The 18,960-nt window shown below is 44.7% G+C and overlaps 1 protein-coding gene across 1 annotated transcript in view; it reads left to right on the plus strand.

Moving 5' to 3' along the window:
* Nucleotides 1–18,960, plus strand: part of MARCH4 (membrane associated ring-CH-type finger 4) — a 238,934-nt gene that overhangs the window by 188,475 nt on the left and 31,499 nt on the right. The window contains exon 5 of the mRNA XM_029605145.1: nt 2,980–3,141. Coding sequence (XP_029461005.1) covers nt 2,980–3,141 — 162 coding nt within the window. The remainder of the gene's footprint in view (nt 1–2,979; nt 3,142–18,960) is intronic.

Consider the following 18,960-nt stretch of genomic DNA (forward strand, 5'->3'; position numbering starts at 1 on the left):
CGCATTCCCTGACTCCTGCTTGTCTTCTGCCTGCCCCGAGTTCTGGCCTGGTTTCTCGTGCTGCACCTCTGCTACCTGGATCGGCTCCGTTCTTCTGCCCTTCCGCCAGCCTTGACCCGGACTGCTTACTTGACTTCCCTCCGACAGGAGACCTCCACCTAAGTCCTGCCGGCCCCAGCACCCGAGGGCTCAACCTAAGGGGAACGAGGGCTGGCGTAGGTGAAGCCCCTGTCAGGTCTCCTGATCCTGCACTGCCTCCTGGCTTCGAGAACCACTAGAGGGCCTCCCCTCAGTGGCCACTCCAACTCTCGAGCCGACGCAAGGGTCCACAGCACTAACAGATAAGCCTACTGTGATTTAAGGACTATCTCTAAAAAAAAAAAAAAAAAGTTAAATTGGAAACAAAGGGCCTCATTTTCCAAAGCTATCGCAGGCCTGCGCTACTGAAATCGGGGAGGAGTCGGCCCCGGAAGAGGAGGAGTCGGGGCGTCACCGGGGCCGACTCCGCGAGGACGGCGCGCACAGCGAAAAGGTAAGGGCCTTTTTGCTGCCTATTTCGCACCCAATAACTACACCTTCTATGGTGGTGCTATTGGGCGCGATGCCGGCAGCGATCGCACCGCGGCGGTGCGATGGCTGCCGGCTAGCGCAGGACCGCCCCCCAGTAGCGCAATTTTCTAAAGTATCGCAGGCCTGCGATACTTTAGAAAATGAGGCCCAAAGTCTTTTACTTTAATTTTAGCAAAAATAAAGCAAAAAAACCCCACATTTTTGCCTAGCTGGAGAGGTCCATTTTTAATTGTGGAGAGGCTTCACCTGTACATATCTTATTCAGATTAAGAGAAATATTGAAGTTAAATATGTTCATTAAGGAGTCCACATTAATCTGCTGAGACCTGGCCCTCCCAGTAAGTCTCTGGATCAAGATTCTACGCCTGAGGTTATTGGCCGTAATAATGGAAGAGAGGAGCAGTCCCTTATTCTGTTTCAGACAGAGAATCAAACCCTGAACTCTCTTTTCCTGACGTTGCTGCTGACGGGAGCTGAAGCTACCAAATTCACAGAACGTGGTCCTTCCCCCCAGCACTGTAGTGCCAGACACGCCTGGATTCCTGATGACTCAATCATAAACAGTTACAAAAAAGGTGATCCAGAAAACTTTACATAAACCCAAAAGAAAGTGTATTAATGTAGGTCATGTAAAATACAAATTTAAACCAAGAGCTGCAGAACTATTATTGTTAAATCTACCAGAAAGATCATACAAATGTGAAATATGGATGTAGCCAAAAGATGTGAGACCTTAAAAGGTCACCACTGGTCTTCTGGATTATGCAACCAAATATGTCTATTTTTCAGTTTTTTTTAATGCAAATTAAACACCCTGCGGTGTTTTATCACATCTTTTATATCCTCTTCTTTGTTTGTGAATGTGTGCAGCGTGTTGTTTCGTATTGCTTGACTGGTTACCAATTTAAATAAAAAATTAGAAAAAAAAATCAAACTCTCTTTCGTGTTCTAATCACAAACCGCACACTAAGACTGCAGATCCACCCAACAGCAGCAAAGAAGTGCTTCAGGGGCTGAGCATAATGAAAGGTTACTTAGCTTAAGCAGTGTTCAGTATGGGTGAGATGCCTGCGACCATATCGAGCACTTGTGATCATTACAGTATATGAAAGAGAATTAGTTTTAATTGCATTAAACAACTGAAAAATAGACACATTTGGGTCTAGCCTAGTGGTTAGAGCAGTCCCACTGTCACTCCTTGTGACCTTGGGCAAGTCACTTTACCCTCCATTGCCTCAGGTACAAACTCCGACAGAGCGCACTGTTAACCCTCGATTGGACACGCGATTTCGACGCGCTAGCGTTACCCCTTATTCAGTAAGGGTCCGAAAACGTGCGTCCACCCCCCCCCCCCCCCCACGAACCTAATAGCGCCCGCAACACGCAAGCCACAACAGCCAAGCCGCATATTTTACTTTCAGAAATTAGCGCCTGCCCAAAGGTCGGCGCTAATTTCTTCGGGCACCGGGAAAGTGCACAGAAAGCAGTAAAAACTGCTTTTCTGTGTTCCCTCCGAATTAATATCATGGGGAAAGTAACTGAGCAGCAACAGATCAGGTTCTTAGGTGGACGGAGTAGCAGTGAGAGTCGGCAGGATGAGGCGGAAAGGGGTGGCTGCAAAGAAATGAAGAAAAATACAAGACAGGTTACGCAAAAAAATGAGTTTGCTACATAATGTTCACTCACTGCAATACAAAATGTGCTTATTCCTGTGCTGCAGTGATAGCTGATTGCGTTTGTATATCTTGTGTTTTTGTGTGTGCATGAGAGAATGAAGGGAAGGGAGTAAGGGGCCTCAGGCGTTGGGTCCCAGATGTATTCTTTTTTCATTGGAATGACTTAAGCATCATTGCATTGTTGTAATGGTTTAAAGGGCCCGTATATGCTTCTAAGAATGTTCATATATTCTTATATTTAATATGTCGTGCAAACTTTATAGTAACTTCTTTTGCATAAGTTTGGTTTTTCTGCATAATTTAAATGTATTGGCATACAGTTACCTACCCTTCACCCAGCTGAGTCTATCTTTTAACAGCTTAAGCATTTTTATTTTTTTTTGGCTTATCCTCTGCCTCAGCTTATGCACTTAGCATCTTTTCGATAGCTGTCTGCCTTGTTGATGCTCCTGTTTGCAGGGAAACCCCCGCAGAGCCTCTTCTGACTAAGCTGTTGCCTCCCTGCTGTATCCCAAATTACAAGTGTGCTCTGCAGGCTCAGAGACATGCAAATTCCTTCCCAAGGGGACTGTTCACTGCATCTGCCTGTAGTTCCCCTAATACAGACTGAGTTTTTCTCCTATACATTGCTATGCAAAGATCTTAGTGTGGCTACATGATGGATGACAAGGAACATGTCTAGTTGATTTATCAAGCTTTGTAACTCTCTAATCTGTGCATTTTTTCCTTCCAGGGGGAGCTGCTGAGCCCATGTCGATGTGATGGATCGGTCCGATGTACACACCAGCCTTGCCTGATCAAGTGGATCAGCGAGAGGGGTTCCTGGAGCTGTGAACTGTGCTACTACAAATACCATGTTATTGCCATAAGCACAAAGAATCCTCTTCAGGTAAAGGTATAGAGCCATTAAAAGATCTGTTTGTTCTCAGTCTGTGTTGTGTCTTGCTTTGTGTGCAGTAGGATGAGCAGATGTTCCTTCAGCTTAGCAGAAGGGTGGAAGGTCAATGCGGAGTGTCTTAGTTGTGCTTCTCTTGCACACACGTTTTTAGGAAAGTGAAAGATTTAAGGGTCACTGTGTCTGTAGTTGGAGCAAAGAACTGTGGACCTGGAGACCACATAGGATTCCCTAATGCCACAATCACCTAATGTCATTAGAGGATGGTCTGTACATACAGGAGGAACCACCCTTTGGTGGGATGAAGACATCTCATATACATCCCTAGGCCAAAACACAAAGAGCCTGATATTCAGCACTACTTAGTTGGATAAGTAGCAACTTATCTGGCTATGTGGCATCTACTCAATATCCAGATATCCAGTGGGCAAACTGGGGCTCAGTTAACTGAGCTGGATAGGTAGCAGTATTCAAACTTATCCAGTTAAGTTAACAGGATAAGTTACACCTGCCATAGAGCAGGTCTAACCTAGCTGGATATAACTTATCTGGCTATGGGGTGATTTTGATGAGGATATCCAGCAGCATAGCCGTGCTGCTGAATATCCTGTGTAAGCTAGCCAGATAAGCTATATCGTTTAACTTACAGTTTGTTTTTTTTATTTATTTCTTCCTCATGTGAAACTGCCTCTCCGACAGAGGCTCAGGTTGAGTACAGTCATCCAATAACAAACCCAAACCCCAAACTCAAAATCAAAGATCATGGGGTAACTCTATCCAGACAAGTCATTTTATCCAAATATATTCAGTGGCACTTATCAGCTGGGTAAGTGCCACTGAAATTATGTAGGCAAATTACCCGCTCAGCAGATTTTTTAATATGGATTTCATAGTCCTCTGCAGGACACTGCAAGAATAGTGGAATGCGGAGCTCAGAACGACGCCTTCGAGAGCTTCCCTCAATAGACAATAGGGTGCCAATGTTTAATGGGAGCAGAAAGGTCAGGGCCGTGATGAGAGCGGGGCGAGCGGGCCAGCTGTCCAGGGTGCAGAGCCAAAGCTGTAGGTCCGGCAAGAGAAAGAGGGAGCACCTCAAATCTGTTATTGAACTGCATGGGAATGAGAACTTAGGAGAGAAAGAAAGCCGAAGGAGAGAGACCCAGACAGGAAGCGTTCACAGCTCTGTGTCAGCTTCTGAAAGAAGAAGAAAAGTTGGGAAGACTTTGTCCTATCCTAACAGCTCTTCTCGCAGTCCAGCGTATGAAGAGCCAGTTCAAACCTATGGGTGTGTGGTCTTGGAAAAATGTTGGCAATTCAATGGATTGATTAAAGTGAGAGACCACCTTTGGTAGACATTTTGGATGAGTTTTCAAACCTACTCTGTTATGCAAAATGTGAGTATAAGGAAAGTAAGACACTAAGGCTTGCAATTCACTGGACAGAAGTAACTGCTATAGAAAATAAAAACTTCCAAGAAAGGAATTTTAGTTCTGCTGTCACCAAGGCCTCAAATGACACTTTTATGAATTGATCCAGAACTACACCGAGAGCCCAAGGAGGAGGAAGATGTCAAGCTTTTCTTGAATTTCATAAATGGAGATTGATGGGAGATAGAAACTCCTTCCTTTGTGGTTTTCTGCTGCAGCACTAAGATGAACTCTGACAGAGTTAATTTTCGGTCTGAGTTTGATAGGCTGAGGAGGTATAGAAGTAAAAAGAACAGGACAATTAAATGGGTCTCAACTGAAATGTGAACACCAGATGGAAAATATCTTCCATTTGAAGTAGTAAAATCTGTTGGGTAGAGTATTTTCTTGAAGGAAGAACAACCTTGCTGACTTCAGTAGGCGACTGCATAGAAGACACTGGTTGACTTTCAACATCCGTGCGGTCAGTGCCAAAGATGTGATGAAGACGATTCTTATCACACTGCATGATTAGGGATGGCAGCATTCGCAAACTTCAGCTCTGTGCTGCAGCCACAGTAACCAAATGCGACAGAGCCAAAAAGTAGCCATAGAAAAAAATCCATGCTCGCGCAGATGCCCACTCGCGCACGCATGGGGGGTATCTGTGCGGTGACACGATCGGGCCTTTGCCCGGTTCCCTATGCCCCCTATCTAACCTTCCTTCCTTTTCCCCTCTCCACCCTGACCCCTAAACCCACCCTAAATAACCTTTGTTTGTGTTTTGTTTTGGAACGTAGTTCACCTGAAGAGATGAAGTAAGTTCCGCACGCCGGCTGACTGCCGGCACGCACGTCACTGAGACAGCCCCTGATGGTGCTTTCCATTCCTAATGGTGTTGTCTCGGCCCACCCCTTTTCAAAACCCTGGCTCTTCCACACGTACCGGGAGATACGCACATGGCCGGGCCATTCTGAAAATGCGCTCGATGCACCCTCGGAGCGGCCACATGCATATCTCCAAGATTTCCAATCACCGGGTTTTAAAAACTGAATTGATAATTTCTGGCCATGGAACATAAGTGATCTGTTATGAAAGAAAAACAGTGTTTCTATCATTCAAAAAGGCAAAAGATACTAACAATGTCCCTTTTTTAGAAATCTCAGTTCCTTGTGATGATTCAAGTATATCTGTCAAATCATGAGGTAGTTCTTGAAGTTGATTTCCACTGGCTCCTTCTTCATTTTGTGGTAAATAATATGCCTTAGTGATAACAGGCATCGCGGCCGCTGGAATCTTGAGAACATGAAAAATATAATTCTTAAAGAGATCTAGAGGAGAAATTGATTTTGTATAAGGAAAATTTAGAACCCTGAGATTAAGGCTTCTCAGAGAGTTCTCAATGTTCTCGAGCTTCTTAGAATGGACCAATTCAGATTGGACCAGGCCATGTTTAACTGCAGCAACCCGTGAATCCATAGCTTCCATTTTGGCTTCATGAGAAGAAACCAATTTTTCAGTTGCCAATACACGATGGTTAGAATCCAAAGTTACCTTAGTTAAAGAAGAAATAGAGGTTTCAAGAGATACCAATGAATTCCATACAGCATCCAGTTCAATCACAGCGGGTTTAACTAACCCTGATTTCAATACCGAGCAGCTCTGCTCCACGCCGCCTTCACTTAGTGCAGTGTCACTGCTCCAGTTCCCAAATGGAGCCGGTGTCGAGGTCCGAGCCAGGAAGCCCACCACTCCAAATGCCCACTCCTCTCCAGCAGGAATCGAGTCTCCTGACACGACAAGTAAGACTGGGCCCCCGGCTTCCTCCGCAGCTGCTCCTTCTAAAACCGGCGTTCCCCGATCTACCTCAGGGGAAACCGGTAAGACTTCTGAACACACCAATAGCAGATGGGTGAGGGGAAGACGGCGTAATCAGCGCTCTGGGACTTAGCCAGATCTCCTTGGCCAGCGGGGCTGGCGTTCGCTCTACGTCGAACCCCGTAGTGGCCATCGCTCCCAGACTAGATGCCAGTGTTGTTGCAAAAAAGCCCTCGATCCAAGGCTGATGTAAATCCAGTGAAGGGGAACTATTATCGTTCTCCCTTAGCTTAGCTTTCCGTTTGGTGTGCAGCATTTTCTGAAGCAAACTAAATCCAGGAAAAAGGATTCGGAAGGAGAAAGCTCTTGCTATGCTTCTCATAGGGCGGCCATCTTGGTCTCCCCCTCCATTTTTAAGTGAGTACTACCTTGTACAGGGGTTACCATAAGACAGAATCTAACTACTCCTTAGAATATGTAGGAAGGGTTCCCATTTATTTATTATTCCAGGTCCTTACTGATCAGAGACTCTTACAGGTAGGACTGCATAATCCTCCCAGGAGCTTGGAGCTTCACTAGGAGACCTGGATTCCTTACGTCTCAGCTCTGTGCGGGCTGCTGTGCTCTCACATGGCTTCACGCACCAAACTGCAGCTTCAGCCTCACTTAATACACGCTTAATGGCACGCACATCATCTACATCACGCTCGGATCTCTGTGGGCACTCCCACACAGTGGGCTCAAAAACACAGGGCTCACAGCCTCTGGGACATACTGTATGGCACAAGTTCTGCGTTAGTAAAGGTAACCATCTGTAGCCAGGAATCCTGGATTTTTCCAGTAATTTTCAGAGCCCAAGATGTTTGTTTAGATGCTACATTTTATTATATATATATATATATAAAATTAGGGCCTGATTTTCAAAAGCATTTACATATGTAAATGCACTTTACCCACGAAAATGGGCTTTTGAAAATTGCTGGAATATATGCCATTGGACTGTCCATAGGATATTCACGTGGAGGCACACTTTACATACATAAATTGTTTTTGAAAATTGTTATGATGGCAGGTTACATTTACACGCCTAACTCCTTTGAAAATTCACCTGTTGCAGTGTGGACCTGCAGTTGCTTCTCCTGCCGCGGTTTGTTAACAGCACGATCCGATTTCTTTGCTGACACACTTTGCAAACACCTAGGATTCCCAGAGCTAAGGAATCCTGTCAGCCGATCAGCGGAGGCTGCGCTTTCTGGCCGTGCTTTGGGTGGCCGTAATCCGAGCGACAGGATTCCTTCTTCCTTTGCTTCGCTCTTCTTTTGTCGGTGTTACGAGCGCGCGCGGGCGCGGTCGTCTCGGGCGGGTGGTGAGCCCTTGGGCCACGGCAGGACTCAAGGAGGAGCCCCAAGCCACACCGTGGGAGGTGAGCTGAGCAGGCATGGTGAGCCAGGCAGGCAGGAACAGAAGCAGGGAGTCCGACCCTCAGCCGGACCTGCATGCCCATGGTAGCCAACACGAGGAAGTTGACTAATGAACGGTCCTCCGACTGTTCCCGGCCCTTTCGGACCCGCCGCAGAGAACGGCAATGGGCAGCAGGCCGGACAGAGGCGAGGGCAGACAGAGTCCTTATACAGAAGACATCAGACGGGGGCTGAAGCAGACATCCAAGACAGGCTGAAGCAAGACACTGAAGACATCAGGGCAAGGGCTGAAGCAAGAAGGAAAGGTCCAGGCGAGCAGGAACTCCGATGCTGGGATACTCACATCCGAAGCCCCTTCGGCTGGCAGAAGCTCAAGAGCCCGTGGGACGAATCCCTCCTGTTGGCCACTCCAGGGCCCAACAGGACAGAAGGCTCAGGAACCAGACGAGGACGAAGGTCAAGGCAGAGACACGAAGACATCAGGAACATCAGGCAGAGACAGGACAAGGCGCCATCAAGACATGGAGGACCTGGATCAGCTAGGTTACAGGTGACTGTAATGCTCAGATCCAAGGCCCTTTGCAAGTGAACAGAAAGTCCTTAAATACTGGAGGTAGAAGGCAACTCCCTGGGAGGAGCTTGCCAGGACCGCCCACCGCTGGTCCTATAACTGGGGTAGAGAGCTGCGGGCCAGCCCCTAGGGAAACGGGCGTGGCTGGAAACCAGGAAGTCCAAACGCAGAGGCAAGCAAGCCACAGGCACAGCTAGGCCTCTCAGGCCCTGGAGCAAGTCCCGGATGGAACGTAGGCGAGGCCCTGGCTTCAGAGCGGCCTCTGGAGGAAGGTAAGAGACCTCCTGTAGCGCAGCAGCAGGGGGGATCGCAACAGTCGGAGCCTTGCTCATTGTCTCTCTGTGCTGCTACTTATATAAAGTAAATGCAAACGTTTGTACGGTGGCTTGCAGCTAGTTGGAGATTATGGCCGGGCTTCTTGTGATTTGTTCTTTTTTTTATCTCCATGAAAGAATTGAGCGTGCATTTGTCCATGGCAGCTAGATCTCCGATACTCAGGATCAGCTCAGTCCCATTGACTGTTGATCAGGAAGCTGTTTACTTAAGTCAAAGAGAGGTCAGACCGGGGGGTGAGATGGGGGAATATCTGGTAGGCGGAAGAGACCTACATCTGCTTGCTTTCTCACTATCAGGCTTATCAGGTGCAGCTAGGCTGTTTTAATTTGTTCTACTTAGTCTAGCTAATTAGCGGGCCGATACAGTACAGTGCGCTCCGGCGGAGAGCACTGTTACCCCGAGTTAGCACACGCGTTTTCGACGCGCTAGTTCTACCCCTTATTCAGTAAGGGGCAATAGCGCGTCGAAAACACGCGTCCCAACCCCCCCCCCCCCCCCCCGAAACTAATAGCGCCCGCAATATGCAAATGCATGTTGATGGCCCTATTAGGTATTCCCGCGTGATACAGAAAGTAAAATGTGCAGCCAATCCTCACATTTTACTTTCATAAATTAGCACCTGCCCAAAGGTTAATTTTTGCCGGTGCTTTTCTGTGCACCCTCCGACACCGGCAAAATTGAGTGTCGGCTGTCAAACTCGCTAACAGCTGCCACTTCCGTCAAAAAAGAAGTGCTAGGGACGCGCTAGTGTCCCTAGCGCCTCTTTTTACTGCGGGCCCTCATTTGCATAGGCCACCCTCCTGAATTGCGCGCCCAGGAGAGTGGCCTGTGCGCGCGCGCCGGGAGAGCGGGCGTTCGTCAGCTCTCCCGCGCGCTTTTCTGAATCGGCCTATAGTAGCAAACTGTCAGGATTTTTTTTCCAGACTGAACTGATATTAGAGTTAATGTCCGCATGTCTGAAGGAAGGTTAAAATGTCTGGAAATAGTCTGGATTTTAACCTTCTGAACCCAGCGCTCAGCTCTGGTTTCCTCTTGCTTTAAACCGAGTCTGCCCGCCTGCAATGTCACATCAGCTCAGCCAGCCTCTGGGTGGGGAGGTTGGCTGTTTGAAGTGCATGGGCCTTGTTGTTTCAGGGTACACAGCCAGAGTTTGGGAAGTAGGGGCCTTGTTGCCTATGCGCACATGGGCCTGTGCAGTACATTTTTGCTTTTTTGGTAGCTGAAACAAGGCCTGGCAGGGCACCTGCAGTTTCCATCATGCAGCAGCCAAAGACGAGGTCTGGTGGAGCCACTGCAGATCCCAAACTTGGCGTGGCCAAAGAACAGGACCGGCATTCTGTCGCGAATCCCATCTCACAGTGGCCAAGAAGAGGTTGATTGGTGTTCAAAAAAAGGTCCAAAAAAAGGGGGAGGTGGGGGGAGGAGAGTGTGTGTATGAAAGAAAGCATCATGGCCTGAGTGAGTGAAAGTGTAAGAGAGAGCTAGTAGGAGTGGAAGCCTGTATATGCATGTGAGATGTGAGAGGCTGTGTGAGAGACCCTGTATGAATGTGTGTGTGAATCTGTATGCATATGTACATGTGAGAGAGAGTGAGAGGGTATGTGTGAAAGCTTCTGTGCATGTGTGCAACTGTGAGAGAGCAAGATGGTGTGTGTGAGAGCCTGTGTGCATCTGTGTGTGTGTGTGTGAGTGAGAGAGAGGGTGTGTTTGAAAGCCTGTATGCATGTTTCTGTGTACGAGAGAGAGAGCCTGTGGTGGGAGCCTGTGTGCATATGTGTGAGAAAGAGTGTATGTTTGAAAATCTGTGTGTGTGTGTGTGTGAGAGAGAGAGAGACAGAGCTTTATGAATGGGTGTGTGAGAGAGCATATGTGTGTGTTTGTGCATATGTGTGTGAGAATGAATGTGTGTGTGTGAGAGAGAGAGAGGGGGGATATAGTTGTGCACCCCCCTCCTCAATGCATCACAATCTCAGGTCACTGGAAATCTTAAGATCCCAGGCATGGAGCACGAGAGATGTTTTAATCCTTATTAGTTTTAATTATTGGGAGTTATTTGATGTATCTGCTGTTTTGAAATATTTTATTGGTGTTTTGGGAAATTTTAATAATTTTTTAACGACTTTTTAATTACTGGATGTTCTATTTATCAGCTGTTTAGAAAAATATATTTTTATTAGCATTGTTTTACTTTGTGAATGATGATGTTTTAAATTTCTTGATTTTATTGTTTGTTTTGTAAAGAGTTGTAATTTTGCATTGCATACAGAGTTTGGCTTGTTGTCATTTCCAGTTCCGTTCATGTCTGCATGTTTCTATTAATACTTAATGGTCTCTTTATGCTGTATTTGTCTCCACCAGTTAACCGACACCTGTGGGTACATTTTGTTTAATCTCTGAGGTGTTAAATATCATCTGAGCAAGATCCCGTATCCATTTTTTAAAACTGTTGATGCAATGCTGTTGAATGATTTTAAAGGAAGCTTTGCTGGGTGACTAATACTAGCCAGGGCTTTCTTTATTGCACAGAGAGCCCTTAGGAATTTTTCTTGTAATATCTTATAGCCAAGTTGCCAGATATAGCTAATGTCAGGCCAAGGTACGCATAGTGTAGGAGTGTGCTCTGCTTCTTGGTTATTTAGGAAAAGTTCTAAGTTTGTGTTGGAGATTTTTTTGACTCAGTTCTGCTGGTGATGTGCGATCCAGGGATAGGTGAGAGAAAATCTCATTCTTTTATTCTGTAAATGCTTGATGGGGCAAAGGGAAGAGAAAGAATAGAGGCAGGGAGGGATACTGATTCTGGACCGAGGGGGAAGATAGAGAGGAGGAAAGTAGCGCAAGGAGGAGGCCATTTACTTTATAAAATTTTATTTTGGATTTTAATTCCATTGTAAATATAATCCTTGGGCTGGACATACCCGGATAGTGGTACCAGAGATCATATTTCCAATCACAGTTTCAGGTGGTAAACTTCTTATAATGTTAAAATATCTCATACTGGAGGGCTCTATGAGCAGGGGAAAAGATAGCTTTCAAGGCCCTTCACACATTGCAATTCTTAATTCACAGTTCACAGTTCTTGTATACAGCACAGATGAGGGCTCAAGTCACTTTGCAGTACAAAGCACTTTAGAAGCTGACTTTCGTTTCCAACAATACTTTTACTGATAAAGAGTGGTATACACCCCAGGGTTCTGAAGGAACTAAAAAATGAAATTTCAGACCTATTAGTAAAAATTTGTAACTTATCATTAAAATCATCCATTGTACCTGAAGACTGGAAGGTGGCCAATGTAACCCCGATATTTAAAGAGGGCTCCAGGGGTGATCCGGGAAACTATAGGCCAGTGAGCCTGACTTCAGTGCCGGGACAAATAGTGTAGAAACTGTTATAAAGAATAAAATCACAAAATATTTAGATAGACATGGTTTAATGAGACTTAGCCAGCATGGATTTACCCAAGGGTCTTGTCTCACAAATCTCCTACTTTTTTTTTTTTGAAGGGGTTAATAAACATGTGGATAAAGATGAACCGGTAGATGTCGTGTATTTGGATTTTCAGAAGGCGTTCGACAAAGTCCCTCATGAGAGGCTTCTAAGAAAATGAAAAAGTCATGGGATAGGAGGCAATGTCCTTTCATGGATTACAAACTGGTTAAAAGACAGGAAACAGAGAGTAGGATTAAATGGTCAATTTTCTCAGTGGAAAAGGGTAAACAGTGGAGTGCCTCAGGGATCTGTACTTGGACCAATGCTTTTTAATATATTTATAAATGATCTGGAAAGGGGTACAAAGAGTGAGGTGATCAAATTTGCGGATGATACAAAATTATTCAGAGTAGTTAAATCTCAAGCGGATTGTGATAAATTGCAGGAGGACCTTTCAGACTGGAACACTGGCCTTCCAAATGGCAGATAAAATTTAATGTGGATAAGTGCAAAGTGATGCATATAGGGAAAAATAACCCATGCTATAATTACACAATGTTAGTTTCTATCTTAGGAGTTATGAGTTAGGAAAGGGATCTAGTCGTCATAGTGGATAATACTTTGAAATTGTTGGCTCAGTGTGCTGCAGCAGTCAAAAAAGCAAACAGAATGTTAGGAATTATTAGGAAGGAAATGGTGAATAAAAAGGAAAATGTCATAATGCCTCTGTATCGCTCCATGGTGAGACCGCACCTTGAATACTGTGTACAATTCTGGTTGCCACTTCTCAAAAAAGATATAGTTGCATTGGGGAAAATGTAGAGAAGGGCAACCAAAACGATAAAGGGGCATGGAATGGCTCTTCTATGACAAAAGGCTAAAGAGGTTAGGGCTGTTCAGCTTGGAGAAGAGATGACTGAGATATAATAGAGGTATACAAAATCTTGAAAGGACTTCAACAGGTTAATGTAAATCGGTTATTGAAGGACTAGGACTAGGAGGCACATCATGAAGTTAGCATGTAGCTCATTTAAAGCAAATCAGAGAAAATTCTCTCTCAGTGCATAATTAAGCTCTGGAATTCATTGTCAGAGGATGTGGTTATGGCAGTTAGTATAACTGGGTTTAAAAAAGGTTTGGATAAGTTCCTAGAGAAGTTCCTAAACTGCTATTAATCAATAAGGTATAGTAGCTTGGGATCTATTTAGTGTTTGGGTACTTGCCAGGTACTTGTGACTTAGATTGGCCACTGTTGTAAACAGGATGCTGGGCTTGATGGATCCTTGGTTTGACCCAGCATGACATGTTCTTATGTTCTTATGATGAAAATGTTTTTCACCACAGTTTGGTTCAATAATGTTACAAGTGTTTTAAATAAATCTGTGACTTCTCACAGTCTTGCTTAAATCTAAGATGATTCACTCTTTAATCTGATGTTTCTCACATCCCACTAGCATAGGGCAAGTGACTGCTTCCCTCCCAATGTTCGTGAAGTATTAAAGGTGAAATCCATTTTACGCTGTCATTTATCTCCTACCTCTCCATGTAATTTTGCCCTCTGAACTCTTCAGATTCCTCACAGTACTTGAATGGCACCAAGTATACTCTTCTCCCGTCCAGCATTACAATGATACTTCTTGTTACTCCCCCAGATCTCCAGTAGATATTCATGGGCCCTATAGGGGGTCCATCCCAATTCCTTCCTCCCTTCTCTCCTTCCTCTCCTCTGGTTGGCTGTAAGTCATCCCTCCTCTGGATACTGCAGGGAAGCAACCTTTCCCTTTTATGTTGGAGTAGCACAAAAAAATAGCTAAACGGAGTCCCTAATTAAAGGGTATTCAGACCTCAAATATTTAATTGAAAAAAAAAAACAGGAAAAGAGGATAGGGAGGGTGGATAGAAACTCCCATATCCAAAATAAAAGTCTCCATGGAGACGTTAAAAGTCAAACAACAGAAAATAGCAGAGAACAGCCAAGACACATTGCCTCTGGGAAAAAAGAAACTAAAATCCACACCCTAAGATGGTGGTCAGAGCTTATATAGCGGAGGAATACGCCATTTACTCTCTCTCACATGGGGGAGCTCTACCTCTACACTACTGTTGTTATGTTTCCTCCCAAAACAAAAGTGGTTTGCTCCTACACCAGTTCCTAGTAGGGATCCAAGGGATCTCTACATAAATTCAAAGTGGTTTATAATAAACAGCACAAGCAAAAGACAGGAGGAAGTGAGGAGCCATGCATCTAAGGCGTCGGGACAAATGAAAAGTTGCATGTAGGAAGCTACTGATGTCCACCCAAATGACTGAGAAGGAACTGAAAACAATGATTGCTGGTTTATTCATGAGCTTCATATGGTATATAATTTAAAGCAGTAGACAAGCTGTATGTCCCCCCCACATAGACCTGTGTTTCGCCCAGAGGCTGTGACGGGAGAGACTAGGCAGGCAAACAGCTGCAACTTTCAAACAGTGACTCGTGATTCTCAAAAGGGAGCTCTACAGCAACAACACACACGTGTGTTCTTGGGGCCACTGTGCACCCGTCCCACAATCATTCTTGCGAGGGGTGTTTGGAATTTTCACAGTTGAAAGTAGGCAACCATAGCTAATATTAAGCTAATATTAAGATATTTTATTTATTTATTTAAAAGCATTTTTGATTGCTTCACTAATGAAAAATTGCTCGAAGTGATGTACAATACATAACAATCGAATACAACCCAGCAGTAAAATAGAACTAAATCCATCATTGCCCCGGTCTACTGCCCACACAATTTATTTAGCATTTTTTTTATATACCGAGGTATAGCAGAGTTGCCTTCACTCCGGTTTACATACAAAAAACAACATGATACATTGAACGATGTTTGAAATTTAAAAAAATTTCAAAAGTTAACAGTAATGAGCAAAAAAAAAACATAACAAGAGAATGAATATTACAGGATAACACAGGGTGGAAACCCTGGGTAGGTGGACAGAGATATCTGGGAACATCAAAGACAGAGGACATCTGCATCATGAAACAGGGAATTTGAATGAGGGGGATAATGAAAGATAGCAGGCTATGTTAATATACTTTAAGTCATAGAGTGCAGTCTTTAAAAGATTGGCTGAGTAGCCAGGATTTTAGGTCTTTTTTGAAGGATTGTTACAATGTTACAATGTTACATAGCGTTGGACTCCTCCCTCCTTCCTAGTTATAATGCCGAATTCTTAAGAATATTGGGTCATAAACTATGTTTTAAGTTTTCTTCTAAATTTTTTCAAGTCCAGTTATTCTTGCCGTTCTAAAGGGTACTGGAGCTCTTCCCTCAAAGGATCTTTTCTGTAATGTAGTTTGATGGTAGTTTTTTCACAGCAGTTTGCCACAAAGATATCTCCTTAGATCTTAAGCTCCCAGATATGTCATACCATTTTAATCTCGATTTCAGTCTCAGAGATCCAATACTTCGGAGAGCCCAAAAAGCTAGAGTAACCAATGAAGCTGTAATAATAAATGGACTGCTGTCGATCTTCTAGATTGCCCCATTACTATATGTTATATATCAGTTGAAGTTTACTGGTGATTTTACCCGGTAGACCCCGATACGGCACATTGCTGTAATCTATGCATGATAGTATTAAGGCATAGGTTACATCTTTCAAAACTTGAAAATCTACCTATGAGCAAAGTTGTGAGGCTATCTTCAATTTCCCATATGAATGGCAAGACACGTTTGCTATCTGCTTTTCAATGGACAGATTCTCATCTAAAATAACTCCCAGGGATCTTACCTCTGCTTTTGGGAAAAGATGCATTCCCTCCAGCGTATAGGCCCTTTCAATAATTGGTCAGGGCCCAACCTTAACAACTCTGTTTTTGAAAAAATTTAAATCATATATTTCACATAACCAACACTGTTTGCAAAGATTCCGATTCAAGACTGCATCATCATGATTGTTCCACGGGGGTGCCAATATCTGTTATCATCAGCATAGATAAATGTTTCAAGCCCAAAGTCATACAAAACTCCCCAGAGGTGCCAAAAAAATATTAAATAGGATTTGGGACAAAAAAGAGTCCTAATCTCTACTAATGGATTCCTTCCCTTGCCAAAAAACAAACTGCTTTCTATCTCTTAAAAAGCTAGAAAACCATTTAAGAGCCATCCTTCCCAATCCAGCATCCTTACACCAATGCAACAGAATTTCATGCTTAATGAAATCAAAGGCACTTGAAAGGTTCAATAACCCTAATAATACAATTTCATTCTTATTTATCCTATCTAACACATCATCCATTGTAGCAGTTAACAGGGTCTCAGTACTACACCCTCATCTAAATCCTTCCTGGGCTATATCAAAGAAATCTATTTTCTTAATAAATTCCATCACTTGAGTAGTGACCACCTTTTCCACAATTTAAGCAACATAAGAAATATTATTAACATTACAACACAACCTAGGATCAAGATTGACATTTTTCAAACAAGGTAGAATAACAGCCTTTTTTGCCTGAGGTGGAAGATACCCCTTTTTCCCAGTGATCCATTCATGAAAGGTAATAAACACTTCAATGCCTTCTTAGGTGCGTCCTTCCATAACCATGATGGACAGGGGGTCAAGCAACACAGATGCTGGCTTTATGTGCAACATGATCATTTTCAATTCTTATGTAGAGATTTCTTCAAAGAACAATAACTGACCTATATCATCAATCACGTTATCTACAGTACCCAAGGGCTCTTTTCTTGCTTTCATCCGACTTAATCATCCCCACCAATTAAGCTAACATTCCTATCACCTCCATCTGACAATCCCTTCCTCAAATCTTTTTACAACAATTCAACTTTTTCACAAAAATAAGTAGCTAAACTTTCACATTCTGGCAAATCCTCATAAATTAAAGATGTCTTCTTTTCACCCAAGAGGTAGATTTTAAAGGCCTTATGTGTGCAAAAAATGGCCACCTATGTGTGTAAGTGGGCTTGTGCAGGAGGTACACGAATTTTAAACAGCTGGGAAGGTAGGTGGAAAAGGGGAGGGGCATGGATGCTCCAGAGGCGGGGCAAGCACAGACATACATAACACCTAATTTTCCTCAGCTGGTGTGTGCATGTTATGTGTGCCAGTTTGCTACAGCTCCTTGGTGGGTGTGTGGGGGGAGAGGGAATGCCTGATACTCTATATATGGACCATTGTAAGGGGGCACTTTGATTCGGGGTGAGTTTTCGGGAGGTGGGTTGGGGTTTGGGGGGGAGGAGGTTGTTACAGAAGCATTCAGAAGTATTCCTTGTAAAATTGACATCATTAAAGAAGTTTTGACCTTATAAGTGATGAAAAGGAGTTGATTTGTACAATGCAAATCTTTTAAAAGCTACCTTTTAAAATCTACCCGCAACTATGGACTTAACTGACTTAAAAAGCACTCGGATTGAAATTGGAAAAAGCACTTTTGGATTGATATTGGCTGATTGAATAATCCCCATATGTCAATTGGCTAAACACAATTGACTTAAAATATTCAGTGTTTGCTTTATGCCATTTAACCCTCAATTCATTACTTCCTTCTTTTATCCAAGATCTTTCCAACTTCCTACAATGTATGTCACCTGTTGCGCTGCGATGGATGAGAGCACTAGGAGGCACTCTCCAGCGCGGAATGAAATGTGTGCCCTTGCAGTGAAATGTCCTTACCCTGAGCCTCGTCGGAACCTGCAAGCTTCCTTGAGGCCACCAACGCAATGGTGGTCTCTGAATGGTCCTCCGACTGTTCCAAGCCCTTTTGGACTGTCGCTAGGGAGCAGCGGGAAGCAGCAAGTTGGACAGAGGAGAAGGCAGACAAGGACAAGACACAGGACTACACGAAGGTTCAGGTGTTGAGGTAAACTTGGAAGGAGTGCTGTGACGCAACGCGCCCTACACACCCCAGCTGGGATGGTCGCGGACCACGTTGGAATTGAAGCAGCAAGGCTGGCATCGTCTCAATTACATTAGAGTTCAAGATGGCAATAGGTACTGAAGAGAAGGACTGGAATCCAAGGAAAAGGACATCAGGATAGACAGATGAAGGTAACCAGCCAAAACGCCAAGTGGCCCCGTCCTGACCTGAGCCTCGGGAACCTGGCATGGTCAACGTATCATGAAGGTATCCCGAAGTTAGACTTGAAGACAGACCACAGGAGGGAAATTCCGGAACTCTGAACATGAAGAAGTTCAGACGTGAGTGAAGATCCAATACGGTACACAGATGGACGAGGAAGATCTTCAATCTGAGATGAAGGAGACTCCAGACAGGGCACTAATACCCACAGCCGGGGAGGAAGCTGCGGTGGCCAGACCGGCCCTCAGGCTATCCACCGGAGCACTGCTTGCCGGGGGCTAGGCATAGCTGGAGTCAGAGCATTGAAGGAAGAAGATGAGTTTCCAAGGCAAGGATCCAGGACATCCGGAACAGGCTCCCCGGACACTTGATGAGGAGCAGTTGAGACAGAAGAAGCGGATGTCCAGAAGGCTCCAGACCCAGGAGGGACAGACAGGAACATGGGTACCCTCGGCTCCGGAGATGAGGAATCCCACCAGCGCCCAACACACCCCAACTGGGGTGGTTGCAGACCACTGGGCCACCACAAGCCCAGTGGTCCGCAACCACTGGGCATGTGGTCCGCAACCACTGGGCATGTGGTCCGCGACCACTGGGCATGTGGTCCGCGACCAGCCAGACTGGTCGCGGACCACAGGGGATGGGAAGACGGAACCTCAGGAACCTCAGGATACTGCAGACATTAAAGCTGGAAAGGAGACATCAGGATAAGGCTGGAACGAAGACATCAGGATACTGAAGACATCACGAAGACA

The sequence above is a fragment of the Rhinatrema bivittatum genome, chromosome 6, assembly GCF_901001135.1.
Source record: "Rhinatrema bivittatum chromosome 6, aRhiBiv1.1, whole genome shotgun sequence".
Lineage (NCBI taxonomy): Eukaryota > Metazoa > Chordata > Amphibia > Gymnophiona > Rhinatrematidae > Rhinatrema > Rhinatrema bivittatum.